The 23,034-nt window shown below is 41.5% G+C and overlaps 1 protein-coding gene across 3 annotated transcripts in view; it reads left to right on the top strand.

Moving 5' to 3' along the window:
* Window positions 1-23,034, top strand: part of LOC105478298 (sortilin related VPS10 domain containing receptor 3) — a 612,041-nt gene that overhangs the window by 53,257 nt on the left and 535,750 nt on the right. Inside the window, exon 1 of one of the 3 annotated variants that reach the window (XM_071069165.1) lies at window positions 20,951-21,865. The exons of the other annotated variants lie outside the window; for them this stretch is intronic. Coding sequence (XP_070925266.1) covers window positions 21,839-21,865 — 27 coding nt within the window. The 5' untranslated portion in view covers window positions 20,951-21,838. Of the gene's footprint in view, window positions 1-20,950; window positions 21,866-23,034 lie in introns of those variants that run through there. 3 annotated transcript variants of the gene reach the window in all.

The raw sequence follows: 23,034 nt of genomic DNA, 5'->3' as shown, positions 1-23,034 counted from the left end.
TGGTTCTTGGGTGGGTGTTGAGGATTAGGACAGCAATCCTGACAGCAATAACCAAGAGCTGACTCCATACGGACACAGTGCTAAGCCCTGAATACTCCTTGTCTCATTTAATCTTCGCAATGACCCTGTGACATCTGTGTACCACCACTCTCCATTTAACAGTTGAGGAAACTGAGGCTTCAGGAATACCATGTCCAGTGATCTATAGCTAATAATTGATGGATCCAAGATTTGCTGTCAGTCTCTAGGTTGGAAACATTATACAAGGAGTAGATTCTTTTATTTACCTGCCTTCTCTCTCTCTTGTTCTCTTCCCCCATGTGCCAAAATGTGCATTCCTCTCTCATCCAATTTATCCAATATAGCTTCTATTTTTGGTAGTTTATTATAGGACATGGGGAGTGGAAATGTAATAGAAAATAGATTTTTTAAAGCATCCATTTGAAACCAAACCTCTCTTCAGCAAGACACACAGGATGAGCACAGATTTCTATGCAGGACACTTGGTAGTTGAAGTCATTACAGAGCAACAGAGCCTTGGTACGTGTGGTTGTTAGCAAAGCCCCTCGCCTGTGATTGTGACAGATGTCTTCTGCTTGATAGATTCCTTTTTACATTAGATTCAAGAGTTCTTTTCTCCCCTTCCTCTTGGTGGGCAGAGGGACATACTTACCAACATAAAATTTAGCCCAAGTTTTAAAGGTGAGATGCAGAGCCAGAAACTGCCCTTCTCTGAGACAGGCCCCTGAATGAGATGTTGTTGGTTTGGGGAAGTGACAGGGTATTAGGGAAGGAGCTTGGGAAGCAGATGGTTCAAATCCTACCTCTCCAGCTCACCTTGGGCCAGTTACTTTATTTCTCTCAGTTGCTGTGTCCTGATTCCTAGAACATGGATATTAGGGTTTTGAAGGTAGTGCATGCTGAGGCACATCCCCAGGATCCCTTCTTCAGGACGAGCCTTCATTCCCCAGCTGCTTTAAGTACTGGCAGCTAAGCTTCTCCCTGGGAATTGCACTCAGATATAAAGGGTTGCAAAGCCCAAAGTTATCCCGCTCCCTGGGGGCAGCCTATGTCCATGTCAAGGGTGAAAAGGCCTGGCCATCTTGTCTCAAGGCAGGATGGATGCAGAGCTCCCCGTAGGTGGACATGTGCCTCTGTTATGGCTGCATCGCAGCTTAACTCTTCTACCCAGCCTTCATTCCCCCACAGGAGTTTGTCCTTCAGATACTCCCACACTAATTTACCTCCTACATGTACATTTCTGTCTCAGAGTCCTGCACATGCAACTGAAGACACCTCACTTACAGGATTTTGTGATGATTATATGAGATTATTGATATAAGTGCCCACTATAGGTCTTGGAAAACAGTAGGTCCTCTGAAAATGTAGGTTGTATTTTATTAGTTTTAAAATTTCCATAGAAACTCTTAGACCAAACAGCTTTTCAGTATTTTGGGAAAGTATTGAGTATGCAATCATGATCAGGGCTCGATAAATTTCAGCGAAAATAGGAATCCTTTGTAGCTATGAAGGATGGCCTCCTGTCGATTCATGTCAAACTTCATTATCAGAAGTGGTTTGGGACATTCAGATCAACTTTGTGTAATGGAATTTTATCGTGATGATTTTTGTCTATTTTATAAGAAATCATATACTCTCTGAAGGAGAATCTTCCCAGAGATATTTTCACTTATAGAAAGAGATTAAGCAAACTCAATCTTTTAGTGAGGAATTAATGGGGAGAAGAAGTGTTGTAAATCCAGTAGTGGGGAGGGGTGTGGGTGTGCGTCCCTAAGGATATATTGGTGGTTTGTTATTTGCTAGGGGGTTAGGGAGCTTAGTCAATGGTTACCAGTGGGAGTGGTCAGGATATTGGAGGCTCCATGGAGGGAAGAGGATCTAGTATACCATTTAAAAAGAACATCTCTTATAGGTGGTTATAAAAGATGTAGGAAAAAAATGGGAAGAAACGCACATATTACTGAAATGGATAAGGTAAAAAATGAAAGGCCATTCTTTATCCCTGCCTGCCAACATGAGTTCCATTCCTCAGAGGTAACTACCCTCACAAGTTTAGTGCCTATCTCCCTCAGCTTTCCTCTCTACATGTGTGATCATATGCATGCAAATTTGTAATGTGGGTATGTACGTATATATCTTTTTGAAAATAAATGGGTTCCATCATGCATTCTACTGTGTAATTTGCTTTTTTTTCACCCACTGTATTGAATATCTTTCTAGATCTGTATATATAGATTGACTTTATCCTTTTTAATATTTGTGCATCATACTCCATTAAATAGCTGCACTAACATTTACTCAGAATGACACCATTGCATTAATTCACAGTAGTCAAAATATTGAAACAGCTTAAGTGTCCAATGGTGGCTGGATGGATAAAGAAATTGTGATATATATATATATATCACACACACACATATATATATATAATGGAATATTATTCAGCCATAAAATGGGAGGAAATCCTGCTATTTGTGACAACGTGGATAACCTGGAGGACATTATGCCAAGTGAAATAAGCCGGACACAGAAAGACAAATACTGCATAATCTCACTCACATGTGGGATCTAAAAAAGTTGAACTCATAGAAGCAGGGAGTACCAGGGACTGGCAGGTGGAGGATATGGAGACACCTTGCACAAAGGATACACAATTTCAGTTATAAGCTGAACCAGTTCTGTGGATCTAATGTCCAGCATGGGTGGTGATGGATGTATTAATTTGATTTTGGTAATCATTACACAATGTAAATCAAGTCATCACATTGAACACCTTGAAAATATTCAATTTTTGTTTGACAAGTATTTTAAAATAAATAAATCAATCAATACATAAATTATCCCTGATAGATATCCATGTTGTTTCCAGCTGTTTGATATAGTAAACAATGCTGCAAGTGAATATCCTTGTTCATATATCCATGACACCATTTAAACATATGACTGTGACTTGCATAGGGTTGGATGCACAGTAGGTGTGGAGTCAATAATTGTTAAATTGAATTGAAGGCTATGTGCATGCAGCTTGCTGAGAGACCAAAGGGGCATAGCTCTGCTTAGCACACCACCAGGGGCTGATTCTTCAGGAGAGACAGACTCTCATGTAGATTTGGACAAGGGAAGGGCCTGGTGCACTGAAATTCTCCTGGATGAGAAATTGCTTAGGTCTGATGGTCTACTTACTGGGTCTTCTTGTCATTCTTCATGTCACAGAAAACCTTTTCTTTACATCAGGGTTAGCCTGTGCACTGATGCTAAAAGAGTTAGTGTTTTCTTCCTTTGTCGTTTTGGGGCATGGACTTTGATCTGAGTGCATTTGTGGATGATCACAGGGCTGTCACCCAAGCCTGTTAAAATGTTCACAGGTGCTTCTGGCTTTACATGACAAGGGGGCCTATTCAAAGACAACAGGTGGCTGGTGCTGAGCCTCCAACATGTAAATAAGCATTGAATGTGATCACTTATGAATAGTTAATTTTATGTTGCATCCAGAACATGCTCTATGACATAGTAGTTGATCCACAGACCCATTAATGCATCTAAATGAGGGGTCTGGTTTAATGATGCTATTCAGCATATTCATGGTCCTGCCTCTGATTTAATTCTATCACTCAGGAATCCAAGCAAGCCCAGCACAGTGGATGCTGCCTGCACCTGTTGTGCTTTATCAAAGAGTGACTTTTAAGTTTTTTGTATAATGTTACCAGATGTTCAGAGGAGGAAGTTTTCATGAGGGCCACGAAATAATTGGAACAACTCTTTCTAGGAAGTCATGGACCATGTGAGTTCATTCTGTAGTATTCTTGTTTTTTCAAAGCACTCTCATTTCTTTTGTATAGCATTCTTGTGAAGTAAGGAAGGCAGGCATTCCCAGCCCCATTTTACAGATGTGGAACCTGAGAATCAGAGTTTAGTGGCTTGTACAGAGTCACAGGGGCCCTGAGACCCAAGGCCTGAGACCCAAGCCTAGATTTCCTGTTTTGTGGTCATTGCAGTCTTTTTTGCAAATAACAACCCAATGGACATGTCAAAGTGGTGTACACACAGACTGAGTACACTTACACATAGCACACTGAGCACACAATGAGTTTAATATGTGTAAATTCCTGAGTAAGAGTTGTTAGGATTTAGTTTTGATTTGATACTCAACAGCCCCTCTTTATTGCCACACCCATGTTTCAACCTGTTGCTGACCATTCTCTTTAACAGAGGCACACACACGCACAAATATGCATTTATGGATGATCACAGGGCTCTGACAAATTAAATAAAAAGTTATTTTGGAAGAAAGGGAGATGACGTCATTCATAATTTGACCCATTATTGAACAAATGGCTATCCTGTGTAACTCTAGTCTGGATATAGAGAAGGACAAAACTTTGCAAAAGAATTGTCCCTACCCTGAGAAGCTGGCATTACAGTTGGGGAGATGAGAAGATGCGATTAGATAACACAGGGAAGTGTGTAATCAGTTGTCCATCATGAGCTATGAAAACTTTTCTTTCCCTAGGATTTCGGAGAAAATAGGGTCCCTGTGGGATAGAGGAGTCAAGGAAGCAGCATGGGTCCTTAAGTTCTCATAACAAAAGAATCTTAGGTGCTAGGTAGAATTTGGATGAAGGGAATGGGAAAAGGAAGACAATTCTATCACACTATAAGCTCCAAAAGTTTGGGGTTCAGAGAGGAAACATCAGATAGCTGTAAACAGAAGGGATCCATCATCTTCTGATTATGTTTGTTAGTTTCCAGAGGAACTTACAGAGTGCCCAAATCACTGATTCCTGGGACGTTTTGCAAAGAAAAGTCCCACGGGTTTAGGTATAAAAGGATAAAAGCCTGGACCACCAAATATCTTGCAGACTGAATACTTGGGCATTAGCTGTGGGTGTCCCAGATTTCCCAGTCGTCATTGCTATATCATCACCATCATCATTACCCCCATGAGACATGTATGCAGAGCTCTTGACTGGGGAGGTTCTGGTGGTATTAGAAAACTTGTTTCCATGGAGTCTCCTCAAGAATATAAAACTGATCCTAAATATGAATCAGTATTTTACCAAGTAATTGCCAAACAGCAAAGAAGTATGAGCTGAGAGGGGGAAGTTAACTTTGGGCTAAGATATCTAAGATGGTTTCAAAGATGAGGTGGGACCCAACTGGCTCTTGACAAGTATGTGGGCTCAGCATGTTAGATGAATGAGTAGGAGATGAGCGGCAAGACCATTGCAGGTCTTTGAAAAGACTTTAGACGACTACCTTTGGAGATGTGTGGAAGTAGGAATATGATGTCATGTTTGGGAAAGAGTAGTCCACCTTTTCTGAAGAGCAGGGTCCTTGTGGGATATTAGGTAAGAGGAGGAGAAAGGGGCTATGATATGGGGCCTTTAATGTCAGTTTAAAACCTCTAAGAATTTAGATACAAAGTATTAAAAAACCACAGAGGTAATCAGGAAGTTCTACATTGTCAGAAAATCATAGGAGTGAATAGATTTTTAAAAATATGAATGATTTTAAAAATATGAATGATTTGCTGTTACCCATTATGGTAATTGCATCTGGATGCAATGTGAGCTTTATTCTAGTAGCAATTCATTATGAGGACACTTACAGATTATTTTCTCACCTAGTCTTGAATAAAAATGTAATAAATACCCATCCAAGGGGCTGTTGACAAATTGCAAACATAATATGCCACAGACCAGAATTAAGTCAAAGCATTGCCTAAGGTTGGGCTTCAGAGTCACAAGTCATTGCTTGGACGCTGACCTGTGATTTTACGAGAGGGTGGCTTGCCCTGAGCCATCGGCATTCTGCTCCTTGATCACTTTATATAGGAAAATCAGGTGGCCTGAGGTGTGCGTTCCCTGTACTGGTCAGGAAGCTTTGGGTGACAAGTGAAAGAAATGAAACTCAAACCTTAACCAAATGAAAAACTTAACTAAAAATCCAGCATGGAAGTAGCTTCAGTCATGGCTGGAGCCAGAGGCTCAGTGTGGTTATGAGTCTAGCTTTCTCTCTCTCTCTCTTTCCAATGCTGCTTTCCTCATTGTTAGCTTCATGTTCCAGCAGACTCCATGTGATGGGAAAGGTGCATTCTGGCAATTTAGAGCTTGCATTGACCAATGGAGAGGGTGGTATCTCTTCTCTTTCTCTTCCTTTCTTCATTTTGTTCCTGAAATTGTTGACTCCACTTGGATTGTGTGTCCACCCCACCTCTGGACCAATTACTGGTCAACTTGAGGAGGCAGAATTATCTAATTGACTGCCTCATCAGAATAAAATGGAGTGGGGAGAGCACTTTCCAAAGGAAGGGACATGAGCCAGACTAAAGTGGGAGTGGGTGGGGAGGGAGAGATCAAAGTGATACCAATTGATGACCGTCATGGGGTGGGGCTTTATGGTCTTTTGGCTTTAGGTGCTCTCTGGTCCACACAGCCAGCCTCATGCCTAGAATAAAAGGCAGGGGCTCAGCCTTAGCCTGGAGTACAACAAAGGATGTGAATATCAGAGACAGGGACCTACTGGATCTCACAGCCAACCACAACCCAAGCTTTTTAAGTCTGTAGAAAGTAACTTACGTCTTTGAATTTTTATTCCAAATTCCAGTTAAAGTTATTCATACTGATAGAAGACTATTATTGCTTAGCCTTCAGAAGAAGAAGAGGTTGAAGTTCTTCCCTTAGAAGTTACCAGAATTTAATTCATGGAAAGTTTTCCATCTTGCATTTGCTGTACTTAAACTAAGGCTCTTGTAGGAGATGAAATCCCTGGCTTTTGTTCTGCTGTGCCATGTTCCTATTTACTGTGTGTTCCACCTGTCTGGAAAACAATCTGGGCTTGGAGAAAATATACATAAGTAATGTTTAGCATTTACCTGTTAGGGTCTTATAAAAATCTCACAGCAAGTGCGGTTAATACATCCTTTCCGAATCATTGGTTTGGAGAAAGAGGACAAGGGGTTAGGAGATGGATCTGAGTTTCTCCATTTGGTCAATACAGGAAATAGGACATAGCAGGGTTAAGAGATTTTCAAAGGAATATCAGTGGCAAAACCTAAAGACAGAAGATGGCACTCTTAATTACAAATCAGTTTTCTTAATAATCGGTCTTTGTCTTTTCTGATTCCAGTACATTATTTCCTTTCAAAAGGGTAGCACCTTCAACAGTCACTTTCACTGGAGAGCCCATTCAAATCCATTGGTGAGCCCAAAGGATCATAGCCAAGAAATCATTTAATGAGATCTAGACCATTTTATAAGGCATGCTGAGTTTCCGTTTATTGTAGCACTGCATTCAATGTGCATTTCTCTGATTTTTCTTTTAAAATGGAGTGAAAAAAGTTTGTTTTCTGTAGCTTTCTCACTGATTGCTAATGCTAAGTGCAGTGGTAATGAAAGGAGTAGCTGTCTGGTTCAAGAGTTCAGGCAAGAGTAGATATTATTGACAAGAGGCTTCTAAGCAGGTATCAAGTATTGAGTAAATTCGTTTTGTGATTTTTTTTTTCCGGTATTGGGTAGAAAAATTATCCTTTCCAGCTCTCTGAACATCAGTAATATTTTATTTAATTTCAGCTGCTATTGTTGATGCTCATGTTGTTATTATGTGAGTTTGTGCCAGGAACTGGTAAATTTCTTTTGTAAAAGGGCATATTGTAAATATTTTGGTTTTGTGGGCCACCGGGTGAGCTACTGGACTCTGCTATTGTGGGAAAGCAACCATACACAATACATACATGAATGGGTGGGCCTGTATTCCAATAAAGCTTTATTTACTGAAACAGATGGAGGGTCAGATTTGGTTCATGGGCAGTAGTGTGCAGACTGCTGGTGTATACAGTCTATTGGATTCTCTCTATGTGGACTGCTCTGTTTGAGCACAATGGAAACACACTGTGTTTTCATATGGTTTCTGCAGCTGCCATCCAGTTCCCTTCCTTTTCCCTTCAGAACTGTGTTACAGGATACAATTATTATCACTACTATTTTTTGAGACCGAGTCTTTCTCTGTCGCCTAGGCTGGAGTTCAGTGGCACGATTTCAACTCACTGCAACCTCTGCCTCCCAAGGTCAAGTGATTCTGTTGCCTCAGCCTCCTGAGTAGCTGGGAATACAAGTACCTGCCCGCCACCATGCCCGGCTAAATTTTATATTTTTAGTAGAGATGGGGTTTCGCCATGTTGGCCAGGCTGGTCTCAAACTCCTGACCTCAAGTGATCCGCCTGCCTTGACCTTCCAAAGTGTTGGAATTACAGGCGTGAGCCACCGCACCTGGCAGGATACAGTTTTTAAGTGGTGTTTCCAAGAGCTCCATTTCCAATGTTTGCATTTTTATCTTAAGAGCTATGGACCTTGGACTGCACTCAGGGGCCTGATTTTAGTTCTTCAGAAGCAAAGACTATAAAAATCTCCTGTTCTGGTGCTGGGGTTCAGGTACATGGTCTAGTAAAATGGCAATAGACAGACGATAATAGAGTGCTAGACTGGGTGACCCTGAGCAAACCACTTAATCTCACGGAGTCTGGTCTCAACTGTAAGAATATCTAGCTTGCTCATTCCACAGGGTCGTTGTGAGGATTATTCATTCATTCAGTTTCTCTTTAGTGAGCACCTACTTCCTGCCCTGACTTTTGCTAGGCATTGGAGAAATAATGGCAAACAAAACAGGGGAAGGCCTACCCTTATAGAGCTTACTTTCAAGTGATCAAATTTGTTGATGTAAGGGAGAGAACACTTCAAATCGATTGATTATACAAGAGGTTAGATTTTCCTGACCATTTTAAATAAATAGCATCCCAAAGTCCAAGGGAAATTTTGGTCATTTTATTAAGAAGTTAAATTCTCAAGAAAACCAATTGGATGGCATTTTAGATAAAATGATTAGGGTTGAGGGCCAGGGCAAGGAAAGAATGAAAACCAAGTTTAAAAGTGGCCTGATTAGCTGGGCGCGGTGGCTCACGCCTGTAATCCCAGCACTTTGGGAGGCCGAGGTGGGCGGATCACGAGGTCAGGAGATTGAGACCATCCTGGCTAACATGGTGAAACCCGGTCTCTACTAGAAATACAAAAAATTAGCTGGGCGTGGTGGTGGGCGCCTGTAGTCCCAGCCTCTCAGGAGGCTGAGGCAGGAGAATGGCATGAACCTGGGAGGCGGAGCTTGCAGTGAGCCGAGATCGTGCCACTGCATTCCAGCCTGGGTGACAGAGCAAGATTGTCTCAAAAAAAAAAAAAAAAAAAAAAAAAAAAGTGGCCCGATTCGTCAAATGGTATTTCTGGTTCTAGATCCTCGAGGAAGCACCATACTGTCTTCCACAATGGTTGAACTAGTTTACATTCCCAACGACAATGTAAAAGCATTCCTGTTTTTACACAGCCTTGCCAGCGTCTATTGTTTCCTGAATTTTTAATAATTGCAATTTTGACTGGTGTGAGATGGTATCTCATTGTGGTTTTGATTTGCATTTCTCTGATGATCAGTGCCATCATCCTCAGCAAACTAACACAGGAGCAGAAAACCAAATACTGCATGTTCTCACTCATAAGGGGGGAGTTTAACATTGAGAACACATGGACACAGAGAGGGGAACAATACACCAGGGCCTGCTGGAGGGTTGGGGGTGAGGGGAGGGAACTTAGAGGATGAGTAAATGGGTGCATCAAACCACCATGGCACACATATACCTATGTAACAAGCCTGCACATTCCGCACATGTATCCTGTTTTTTTTTTTTTTGTTTTGTTTTGTTTTGTTTTTTTTTAAGAAGAAAGAAAGAAAAAAAAGTGGCTTGATAGAGCGGCTTTCTACTAAAGTTCACTTCTGAAAGAAATCAGAGAGGTTTTCGACTCCGTCAGGGTTCCAGACCCGAGGAGATTATCATTAAAGTTAGCTAGTCAAGGGTAAAAATTAGAGTGTAGGAGGATTCATTTTGAAACATTGTCAGCAACCAGCTGGAAAAAAATAGCAGCAACTGTGATTACTAGGAAATTTCTTGGAGGGTGTAGAAGTGTTTCAGGTAATCTAATCTATCACCTACTTCAGTGGCCTTTGGGTAGTTGGATAAGCATTTCAGTTTAGAAGTAAATATCACTGAACAGGAAGGAGAATAACATGGTTATTTAAAACTCTGAGGCCTTTTGGCCCGTTTTGGATTTGTTGTTGTCAGCCAGACCTGATAGCTCATCCCAATTCCCTTCTGTGACTGGTTTTTTTTTTTTTTTTTTGAGACAGGGTCTCTGTCACCCAGGCTGGAGTGCAGTGGTGCGATCATGGCTCACTGCAGCCTTGACTTCCTAGACTCAAGTAATCCTCTCACCTCAGCTTACTGAGTTGCTGGAACCACAGGTGTGCACCACCATGCCCAGCTATTTTTTTTTTTTTTTTTTTAATTTTTTTAGGGACGTTATCTCCCTATGTTGCCCGGGCTGGTCTCAAACTCCTGGGCTCAAACAATCCTCTGGCCTCAGCCTCCCAAAAAGCTGAGATTACAGGAATGAGTCACCATGCCCCAGCTGACTTCAACAGGTTCAACTACAATATTTACAGAGGGAGATCTTTGGGTCCTGGGTGAGGAGGGAAACTGGGGATGAGGTAGGGATGGGTGCAGGGGTCACCAAATCAGAGGCAGACTTGCTTACAGCCTTCTGAAGATAGACTTTCTAGAGAATGAATGTGAAAAGGTTTTGTAAAGTGTAATGGACCATTTTTTCCCTAGTGCCCTAGGGACTGTGTGTTCCATCCATTGCAGATCCTTGCATGGTGCCTGTAAAATAGCAAACATGCAAGTCATTGTGGAAAGGATCACCTTTGCCATCATATGTTCAGTGTTCCAGCCATACTAACTCATTTGCAGATCCACAAATGCACTTTGTGCCTTTATAGATACTGTTTTGGTGCTTGGCATACCCTCCCCCTCTGCTTTGCCTTGCTAGCTCTTGCATCCTCTTTAAGACTCTACACAGGTGCCCTTTCCTTCCTAGAGGTTTTCTTCTCTCCTCCACCACAAGTCTGGTTCAAATGCTCCACCTTAACCCCCTCTTCCCTCATTTCCCAACCCCAGATATGTCTATTATAGTCCATGACTCGATAAATTGTAGACGTTTGCATTTTATGATGGAGACCAATTCTTGGTAATTGAAAAATTTGTCTGAAGTTTAGGGGAATCATTAAAAAATACATAATGCCCTGGGCATATTATTTTAACTTAAAGTTTAGAGATGTGTTTTTATTTGCTCATCTTTTGATACAGACAGGCCCTAGGTGTTTTTTTTGTTTTTTGTTTTTTTTGCATATTGGTCTGCTGATTAGAGTTCTGGATTATCTTTCTTGTTTAAATCACATTCATAATAGATCTATGATTTCCAGTGCCCAGTTTTTTTTTCAAGGAGTAGAAACCAACTGGGAAAGCAATTTAAAGACTCTAGATTCTTCCCTACTCCCAGTGTTTTATACTTTTCCCACTCACACCGAATTAGGTTCAACTACATTTTTAAGTGACTTACCTTTATCAGGTCTTTGCAAAACATTTAACTAAACTTTGATGGGAACATTTTTTGGTACTCATCTTCTGTTGATTTACGTATTACTTAATTAAATAATGTAATTATAATAACATGTGATGACAGTGATAAATGGTTTTGAGAAGGGACACAGTTGACTCCTGTAAACACATACCTCAGCTGTGGGAGAAGCAGTGCTTATGTATACAAGAATGGAATAACAGGTGACCCAACTGGTAGGAATAGCATGAAGTAGGCATCAGAAACAATGGAGAATCCCAGTTAATCCAGCAGCTCAGTGGAGCACAAATTAAGGGAACAACATAGATTGAGCTGGTCCAATGCCTGTTTGAGTGGATGTTCAATAATTTGTTAAATAGATGTGAGAACGATCCAGGAAGTCGAGAACTTTTGGGGATATGAGTTTCAGGATCACTGGATTTGAACTCATAATTGGCCATCTCCTCTACCTAGAGGGGTGCTGGGTCTGAGTCAAAAGACTAGAGCTTTCCCACTGTCTGCGAAATGAGACTGTGAAGAGAAACCTCTTCTCCAAGAACAGGGCACAGATTTCTTGCTGAGGCTGCCAGCTGTTGCTGACGAGTATGAAGGTCGCCCCCCCTTGCTCCCTGGATGCCCTCTCTGCCATTCCTTCTTGTTTAAGCTCCTCTTCTCTGGCTCTGAAACCTGTGAAATGTTTGGAGACTAGAGTTTCTTTTTTGTTTGTTTGTTTGTTTCTTTTCTCTTCTTTTTTTTTTTTGAGATGGAGTCTTGCTGTGTCACCAGGCTGGAGTGCAGTGGCATGATCTCAGCTCACTGCAACCTCTGCCTCCCGGGTTCAAGCGACTCTCCTGTCTCAGTCTCCGGAGTAGCTGGGACTACAGACATGCACCACCACGCCCAGGTAATTTTTGTATTTTTAGTAGAGACTGGGTTTCACCATGTTGGCCAGGATGGTCTCGATTGATCTCTTGATCTCGTGATCCACCCACCTCGGCCTCCTAAAGTGCTGGGATTATAGGTATGAGCCACCATGCCTGGGCCAGAGACTAGAGTTTCTTGAGAGATACACCACTGAAAGAAGCTATCTGCATTAAAATTCAGTATGTGTAAACTCCTTTAATGAACCTGGTTCCACCATAGCATATGGAAAGTCAGATGGTAAGGGGTGCGATGTATGCATCAGTGTCCCACTCCTGGTATAGTACCACTTCCCTGTGGATAATTTTACCTTACCTATAGGGAGGCACTCACAAGAAGCTTATACACACACACATACACATATGTAAATTTATGTGTTTTATTTATACCTACATAAACATATACATACACGCATACATAATGTATACATGTACATCTATAAGCTCTAGCTCTATAGTGACTTTTTCTTCTAAACGTGAGACAGATCAGTGTGGGCACGTGGAAGATTGCTGTGGTTGCAAGGTCAGCTCTTGCAATCTAGGGACTGTGGAGAGAGACAGAGACTAAAGTTTTTCATGTGTGTGTGGTATTGGAGTGGGGGTTGCTTAAATGAATGAGTTAATGGAGAGAAGTGTGATCTATCCGAGGCATCCCATAGAGACAGGGCAGTCAGGCTTATCCACAAGAAGGAGCAGTACGAATTGAGTCCAAGAGCCAAAAAAACATACTGATATAGTGGCTAAGAGCACATTTCCTAGTTTCAAATAGTTCTGGGTACAAAATCTGGCTCTGCTACTTACTAGCTCTATATCTAGGCAACTTACCTTAGTGCTTTGTGCTTTAGTTCATAAGAAAGAGAGTAATAGGACTTCCTTCACAGAGCTGGTATGATAATTAGATTTTATATGTAAAGTAATATACACAGTGCCAGCCATTCAGTAAGACACTTAAAAAAGTGATATTCTTGGCCGGGCGCGGTGGCTCAAGCCTGTAATCCCAGCACTTTGGGAGGCCGAGACGGGCGGATCACGAGGTCAGGAGATCGAGACCATCCTGGCGAACACCGTGAAACCCCGTCTCTACTAAAAAATACAAAAAACTAGCCGGGCGAGGTGGCGGGCGCCTGTAGTCCCAGCTACTCGGGAGGCTGAGGCAGGAGAATGGCGTAAACCTGGGAGGCGGAGCTTGCAGTGAGCTGAGATCCCGCCACTGCACTCCAGCCCGGGCTACAGAGTGAGACTCCGTCTCAGAAAAAAAAAAAAAAAAAAAAAAAAAAAAAAAAAAGTGATATTCTTATAAATATTAATTGTATCTGGGGACAGCACAGGAACCTGCTATGGGGGCACTTTTTGGCACTAATTGAGATCAAAAAACCTTCACTGAACCAGACACTCTGATTAACACTTTGTAGTAAAGTGTGGTTCTAGGTACTTTGGGGCTAGGGGGAATCAACGAAGTGGATTTCAGGACCACCACAATGCAGGTTTGCATATAATAGGAGAGAGGTGGCTAACATCCTTAGGGGAGGACCTGAGTCACATTCAAGGAAAAGATACAAATGAATATCAACGATGAGATCCTATCCCATGCAGGGGTTGAGATACCCTGGGCAGTTTGTTTCACCTGCCTTTAATCATGGGATTAACACTTAAAGGCTGAGAGCTAGTTAAAATGTATCTGCCTCCTGCCTATTTCGGAAACCAGAATAGAATGCCTGTTGCTCCCCTTTCCCCATCCTCAGCCCACTCCAAGCTTGTTCTTCTTTATCCCTTATATTAGGAAGGATTTGCCCATGACAGTCTTGAAACCTCGTGTCAGATACACTTGGGATGCAGATCTTTTATTGCAGAGAAGGTTGGACTTGACATGTGAGAGGGGTTGAGATGAATGAGTTTCCATTGTATTTATAGAAACTCAGTGCAGTATCTCTCAAGGTATAAATAGAACAATGGAGTGTTGACAAAGGGGCTGGTTTTCTGTAACTGTGGAAACCCTGCAATTATTACTGGAACTACACTCATTGTTTATCTGCATCTGAATTTTAATAAACAGGGCTCTTGCTGTTTATTCATGAATTTTCAAATGGAAATATCTCTCCCATTATTATCCCCTTCTTGTGAGTCAGGCCCCATCTTGCAAATTTGCAGCTGAGTAAATATACGGAACATTAGCAGCAATTAGATAATTGGTGCTCCCGGATCAGCCCACCCACAGCTGTGAATGAATATGGACTGCATGAGTGTCACCTGGTGCAGCCTTCCTGATGGCACTGCATGCAACCACAGTCTTGCAGTTAAGCACAGAATTTTACCAGCCCTAGTCCCGGCCCTCCTTTCTCCCAAGAGACCCAGACTAGCAAGGTAAGTGAGGTTCCCTGTTCTTCCAGCTGTCAGTGTACAATGAGAGATGTTAGGCCAAAGAAGTTGGTAAAGAAGAGAAAGTCCATTTATCTTCGCTTTGCTGATTGCTAAATTGCTTTTGATGACTTGTTTGGTGCATATAGCCAGCAAAAATTCATGTTTGGATCTGGGCTAGGGAGTTGGGTCATAAATCCTGTTTTTCTGTAAATCTCCCAAAACTTGCTAGCTCTGGGCTGGCCACTTCCCACCCCCCCATCATCAGTTTTTTGGCCTCTGGCGTTAACTTGGGATTCCTTTTAGCAGCCATATTTTAATCTCTCTTTCCTTTGGATAGTATTTCTTCCAGGCCTCAGGCTGCATTCGGTGCCTTTGCCAGCTCATGCTTTGCTCCTGTTCCTCAGGCGATCACAAAGCCTTTCTGAGGCATATAAGTTCTGTTTTTTAATTGCCAGAGACTTCAGGAAAACAGAGTACTATTGCAAAGGGAAAGTGGCAAGAGGGCTGCACCTCCTATTATGCCATTATGATGGAGGTTCATTAGCGTGCAGTGAGCCCACTTCTTTTCCTCCTCTGCCTTGGCCACCTGGCCCATCTCCTCGCTTTTGCTTTTGGTTAGAGAGCAATTCTGTCTAGCCCTCCAGTCTCTCACACTCATTCTCCAGCCTCACACTCCCTGGAAGCTTTCCCAGGTTACTGCTTTCCTTTTTTATTGCATCCACCTTCTGTGTGTTTGGGAGGAGGCGGGTAGAGAGGGAGTTGGAAATAGTGAGGTAGACGGGGAGATTTGGGTTGGGTGTTTGGATCTGGGAATGCGTCACATGGAATTCATTCATCTCCTGGAGATCCTTCCGGGCCACTCACTGTGTCCTTGCATAGTGGGAATGTCATATTGGGCATTGAACAGAGGTCTCCAAGGAAAGCTCCAGAAGAAGTTGAAGTCTGGGTGGATTTTGTGCCGATTCTCCCGTTTTTTTGATATGTACCATACCTTTATAGGCGTGGGATACATTATCTTTTATGTTTGTTATTAGTATTTTTCACGTTTCTAATATTTAACATCATTCATGTAAGAATAAAAGTACATTTCCTGTACTGAGCACCTACTCTGCTTTATGTACAATTATGTGTCTTTTCAGCACTCCGTGAGATTAATCTTATGATGTCCATTTGACAGATGAGGAACTCCGATTCAGAGAAGTTTAGGAAACGTTACAAGGTCACAACAGCTAGTATGTGGCAAAGATGGAGTCCACACCTAGGCTTAACTAATTGCAAAGCCTGTACTCTTAAACTCTGTGCTAAATTACAGGACTCAAGTCATTTTGGGATAAAATTAATGTCTGAATTGTTCTTTGCTTGAGAGTGAGATGTTATCTGTATAGCCTGCGTTTTGGTTCCTTAAATAATGTGTCCAATTTGGTGAAGGCACTAAAAACACAAACTCAGGCAGCGGTGTTGGTTTTTTTTTTTTTTTTTTTTAATTAAAATTTTTTTTTAACCTTTGCTGAATTTTCCCTTCTAGCTAGAAACTAGTTTTCCCAGTACTCCTCTCTTGGTTCTTACTGCTGCCAACACATCAGATGTATCAACCACCTGAAATTGGGCTGCAGGGGTAGAATTTATTTGCAAACATTTTAATTTCCCTGGTGATAAGCAAATTAATTTTGTTGCAACTCTTTAACATTCTAATTGAATGATGGAATGTCACTGAGTGTATTTTACAGATAAAAGACAGCCAACATCTTCCCATCTTTCAGAAAAAACAGAGCTGAGACCTGAATCTGCAGTTTCCTTTGCCCTATAGCCCAATCCAGCTCATCCTCCCGAGCTTGAGAAAAGTCATTTGGCTGAGGGTTGTCAAACCTGCAATCAGGCAAAGTGCTGGCAGTCACCTGTGCTGGGGAAGGACCTTTGCTTCATTTATTCATGTATCACATATTTCTTAGGTGTCTACTATGTATGTACCAGGCACTGTTCTGGCTCAATAGTGAACAAAACAGGCAAGTCTCTTTGCTGTTCTCTCGGAGGAGGCAGAAGATCAACTAATGAACAAATGCAATGTACAATCCTATGAGAAGAGCAAAGCAATATAATACATACAGAATGCTGGGGTTGCTATTTGAGAGGGCTTCTCTGGGCGGTGGGCGGGGGGGCGGTGATATTTCAGAAAAGCCAGAATGAAGTGAGGAAGAACATTTCAGCCAGAGGTAACAAACAGCATATCCGTGAGGTTTATGCTCATCTTCAGATCAAACCCCCACCCCCACCCCATCCAGAGCAATGAATTGTCCTGAACTGAATATTCTGTAGTTGTTCATTCTTGTGGCTCATAGGTGGTTCCTCCAGACCAACTCCTTTGGAAAATGCTTATTTCATCTGCGTCCCTCTCTCGTTAAGAAGTTTAGGGAAAAGTAGACAGCATCACCATAAAAAGTCAACATGTGAAGCATGAGGAAAAGGGGACAGTAACATGGATTTGTGATTTCTGCCTCTGTTGGCCAAGCAGCGGCATTTGTGAGTAGATGGAACAAAATGTTGGGAGATTAGATGGAAGTTTCCAGGATCATCCATTGCAAATATTTATCAATTTCCTATTATGTGACTACAGCCTGTGAGATGGGGTGGGACCACTTTGGTATGCAAGTCCCTTCATCAATAATTTATTATTGTTATTAATTTATTTTCATTGAACAAATCTTAGCTATCATTATTCTTGAGCACTTACAATATGCCAGGTACTGTTCTAACCACTTTACATGGATTAACTAATCCTCACAACAAGCCTAGGTTCTTTTATTGTCCATGTTTTATGATTGAGAAAACGGAATTACAGAGAGGTTGATAATTGCCCAGGGTTGCACTTTGACATCTGATCCAGGTTTTAAACTTGGACAGTCTGGGAATGAACATCCGTAATTTACTGTGGGCCATGCACTGTGGTGAGAGCTGTCAGCTTAGTGCTTTTAAATGGTGAGAGCTGTCAGCTTAGTGCTCTTATCTTTACATAAGAAAACTGAGGCTGGAAAGGTCAAGTGTCTTACTGGAGGCCGCGTAGTTGGGCAGCTGCAGAATCCAGAATCTAACATGAAATCTAATCTTTCTGGCCAGAAGGCTGTGTTTTAAGGGCTCTGTTAAGCTCCCCCTCCTGGCAATCCAGCTCAGGCCACACTCACTTTCCTGGGAGTGCAGGGAGGACCAGAGCTAGCTTTTGCCTTGGACAAATTTCCCAGCACCAAGTTGTGGCCCCTCCTCTGCCTTGCATTTCTTTAGAGATAGATTATTCAAGGTGAGAACTGGCCTCTGGGGATGATGGTCAAGTTGTACTGGAAGGATTTTTGGAAGCATCACAGACTTCTGAATCCAGGATATTGTGGCTCTGGGATACCTTGAGGAAAGTTCAGAGTTGGGGATATTTGAGCTAAGGGTGTTGTCTTGTGAGTTCTGTGCCTGGAGGACATGGGAAGGGAAGGGAAGGAGGATGGAACTAGTTTAGGCAAGTGAATCACCACTGCCTGCCCTGCTTTTCCATATCTCTCATGATGATTCTATGGCACCTTTCCAATAACCAAGTTACTGTTAGTTTTTAGGTTTTTGTTCTTATTGTACTGCATCCTCAACATCTAAGTTTCTCCCTTTTCCTGATCTCGTGATTCTCTCAGATAATAGCAACAATCACAAGTAGCAACAAATGATTTGGCTCGTTCTTCCCACTTTACAAAGTACTTTGTGTATGCATCATCTCTTTGAATCCAGTTAACAACTTACGAAATATCATTATTTTGGACCTGTACCAGTATGAGGAAATGGGGATTCAGAAAGGTTCCTTGACCTGCCTGTTGCCACACAGCTACTAAGTAACTGCCAGAGCCCAATTCTAGTTGCTTAACTCTTCCCCTGTCTGCCATGCAGCCTCTCCCAATAATTTCCTAATTAGTCTATTTAACGACTCTCTGTCAAGCTGGCTTCAGTTGCCCTTGCAAAGACAAGCTTGAGTGAAATCAGATGATTTTACCGCTGAATGAGAATATTTGTATGATGTTTTCTAAGCCATCCTCACATATGGGTCTCTTGGCTCAGGAAGCCAATCCAGGTTAGGGGAGAGCTGTAGAGGCTGAGGAGGGATAGGATTCCTTTCTTGTCATAGGTGAGGTAGTTAGAATTCCCAGAGCCTGGCAGCGTGTTCCTTGCAGGGCTAGTATGTATAGGGAAGGAAGAGACAGAGGAGGCTTCCATCTTGTAACATTAGGTGTCCCTCTTGCTGAGAAAATGCTCACAGCTGAAGGATAGCTGTGGACCTACTGCTTCCAACATAGGAACCCTCTTGCCAAGTGGTCTTGGCCCCTGAGTAACTCAGATGAGGACAAACTGGATTATTCAGTCAAGGAAAATTAACGAGCACCTACTGTGTGATGGGGATATAGCAGTTTATAACCCATGGCCTTAAGAGGTTTGCTTTCCAGTGGGTGATAGTCAATAAACCAAACAAATTATTCAGTATGTTAGAAAATGCTATGGAGAAAAATAAAACAGGGTATGGGATGTGCTATGGGTAGGATTTCAGATAAATAGGATTTAAAGTAACTGACAGGTTTTATGTATTTTCAAGATGTGCATTCAGTTTATTAAAAAAAAACCCCACACCAAAATTTTCACAGGGATAAGCAGTGCAATAAACCAAGCCTTTCTCAAGTGTGTGTGTGTGTAGTGTGTGTATGTGCATGTGTGCATGTAAAATGAAACTTCAAAGTGACGAGAACGTTTTTACCCCAGGCAGGTGCTATGTCAACTTTCCTCATCTGTGCTCCTCCCAACACAAGGTTGTTATCTCTGTTGCATGTGGCTGGTGGTATCAAAGAAGTCCCAGCCCTCCTCAGCCTCTGCAGCCTCCTGTAAACCTGAGGGAAAAATCAGCTTTCACCTTTTGTCCTTTTCTGTGGGGTGTTTCTCTTTTTCTTAGCTCATGGCATCATGCTAGTTGTATGTTTTTTGGGTAGATATTCTTTACCAAACTGAGAAAGTTTCCCTGTGTTTCTATGTTTGCTGAGAGTTTTTATCATGGTAGATGTTGGATTTTGTCAAATCCTTTTCCCACATTGATTGATATGATCACAGGGTTTTTCATCTATAGTCCATTGATATGTGGCTTACATTGGTTGATTTTCATACGAACCAGCCTTGCATATGTGGGATAAATCCCATTTGGTTGCATTATATAATTCTTTTTATATATTGTTGGATTTGATTTGCTAATATTGGTTGAGGATTTTTACATCTGTGTTCATGAGAGATAATTTGTCTGTAGTTTTCCTTTCTTACAATGCTGTTGTCTGGTTTGGGGGTACTATAGAATGCTTCTGTTTTCTAGAAGAGAGTGTAGAAAATTGGAATCATTTCTTTCTTCAGTGATTGGTAGGATTCATAGGTGAAATCATCAGGCCTGGTGATTTCTTTTTTGGAAGGTTTATTATTGACTCAATTTCTTTAACAGAAATAGGGATATTCAAGTTATTTATTTCTCCTTGTGTGAGTTATGCTAGTTTGTGTCTTTCAATGAATTGGTCCATTTTATATGAAGTCAAATTAGTGAGCATAGAGTTATTTGTAGTAGTCATTTATTATCCTTTTAATATCAGCAAAATCCATCACGATGACTAGTCTTTTATTTCTGATATTGGTAATTTATGTCTTTTTTCTATTTTTCCTGGTTATCTTCATGAGGTATTTGTCATTTTTATTAATCTTTTCAAAGAACCAGCATTAAGTTTAATTAATTTTTTCTATTGTTTTTCTGTTTTCAAGTTCACTAAATTTTGCTCAGACTTTTCTTATTTCTTTTTTTCTCACCTGCTTTAAGCTTAAATTACTATTTTTCCTCTGGTTCCCTAAGGTGTAATCTTTGGTTATTGATTTTATAGCTTTCTTATTTTCTAGCATATGCATTTAATGCTATACTTTTCCCATTAGGCACTACTTTTTCTGCATCTGACATATTTTGATAAGCCATATTTTAATTTTAATTTAGTTAGAAATATTTAAAATCTTCTCATCTTCATTTTTGACCCAAAGTTATTTAGAAATGTGTTGTTTAATTTCCAAATATTTGGGATTTTTTACAACTATCTTTTTTTCGTTATTCGTTTCTAGTCTAATTCCATTGTGGTCTGAGGACATACTTTGAAGGATTTCTATTCATTTAAACTTGTTAAGATGTATTTTATTGCTCAAAATGTGATCTATCTTGGTGAATATTCCATGCCAGCTTGAGAAGAAACACATATTCTGCTGTTGTTAGACGGTGGATTTTGGAGTTTCATGCCAGTTTTACATTTAGATCAAGATCACAGGCTTCCCCGCCTTTCTCTCTGAGCCCATACAATGCTGCCTTCCCAGTCGGGAAGCTCCCAACATGGTTGAAAGTTAAATGAGTGTAACTTTCAGTCAGACAAGCAACCAAGTCACAGGCATTATCAGGAAGACCAGAGTCAAGAGGACAGGGAGGAGCTGGGTGATGGGTCATAGGCTAAATTGTATGTGGGGTTGGGAGGAATAAGTATAGTTTAAGCTTGTGTTGTATTACCACCTGTGCTTGGTACTCCACACCAACTATTTTGTGTAAGCTACCTTAGTATTCTCCAAAGTAGGTGTGATGGTTAATTTTGTGTGTCAACTTGACTGGGTTAAGGGATGCCCAGATAGCTGGGAAAACATTATTTCTGGGTGTGTCTGTGAGGGTGTTTCTGGAAGGGATCAGCATTTGAATCAGTAGACTGAGTAAGGAAGATCCACCCTCACCATGGTGGGTGGGCATCATCCAATCTGTTGCAGGCCCAAATAGAACAAAAAGGAGGAGGAAGGGAGAATTCACTGTCTCTCTTCTTAAGCTGGGACATCCATCTTCTCCTGTCTTTGGACATTGGAGTTTCTGGTTCTCGAGGCTTTGGATGACAAGAGTTACACCAGCAGCTCCCCTGGTTATTAGGCCATCAGACTTGGACCGAATTACCTATTGGCTTTCCTCGTTCTTCATCCTGCAGATGGCAGATCATGGGACTTCTCAGCCTCCACAATTGCGTGAGCCAATTCTCATAATAAATCTCTTCCTATGTATCTGTATATATCATATTGTTTCTGTTTATCTGGAGAACTCTAATACAGTACAGTACATTGCAGGGGTAGGTGAAATACTATATCTTCTGTTTTTGTGTTTGAATCTCATCTTTTTACTGTTTCTGTTTCAAGGTGTATTTTAAAATGTGTGGAACATAGTAGTAGAAAACTATAAAGCAGATGAAGACTAGTTCTTATCACCTCCACTGGTAAAACCCTGGTGTAGTCACCTTGATCTCTCACTAGGATTCCTGCAGTAGCCTCAGATCCATTCTCCCTGATTTCAGCCTTCTTGCAGTGTGATCACACCAGGTGATTCTCTTACACACAGGTCAGGCCATCCCACCCTCTTCTCTGGCTTTCTGGTGTATGCCAGGCAGAGCCAAAGTTCTTACTGCTTACCTTCTCCCCTGCTGCTCTCACCTCTCTCCTGACCACCCATTTATAGGAGTCTCCTTGCTGCTTCTACCTCAGAGCTCTTGCAGTGGAGTTCCCTCTGCCTGAATCCTCTTTCCCCAAATCTGTTCAACTTGCTTCTTCAATTTCTTCAAGTCTTTTAAATTTGTACCCTGCTGCATTTCCCAGTGTCCCTTCCTGCATTATTTTTTCTCATAACATTTTCACTGTCAGACATATAGTTTACTTACTTATTTTATGTATTGATTATCTTTCCCAAACTAGAATATAAGATACACGAGGACAAGGTTTTTGTTTTGCTACTGCTGCATTTCTGGAGTCTGATATCTACATGGAAGGTCCTCAGTGAACATTTGTCGACTACATGAAAGAATAAATATTGCAGGAGATGTTAAACTTTGTTGAGTGATGGGGTGCATAATGAAAACATTAGGTGGCCCCAGAGAAGTAAGACTGAGTTCATGCTGCTGCTAGAGAGAGGGAGAGCTGAGTTTCAAATTCAGAGCTTCCTAATGCCAAAGCCCATGCTAACCCAAGATGCTGTGGGGGTGGGAGAGGGGAGAGAGAGAGAGAGAGAGGAGGGTGGGGGAGCAGAGGGGAGAGAGGGGGAGAGAAGAATGAGGATGAGAATATGAATGAGAATAAGAATTGAACTTAAATCATTAGGACCAAGGAGAGCAAATAGGACCCACATTTAGTCAGCAGGCAGTCCTTTT

The sequence above is a fragment of the Macaca nemestrina genome, chromosome 9, assembly GCF_043159975.1.
Source record: "Macaca nemestrina isolate mMacNem1 chromosome 9, mMacNem.hap1, whole genome shotgun sequence".
Taxonomy (NCBI): Eukaryota; Metazoa; Chordata; class Mammalia; order Primates; family Cercopithecidae; genus Macaca; species Macaca nemestrina.
This window is presented reverse-complemented; position numbering and strand designations above follow the sequence as displayed.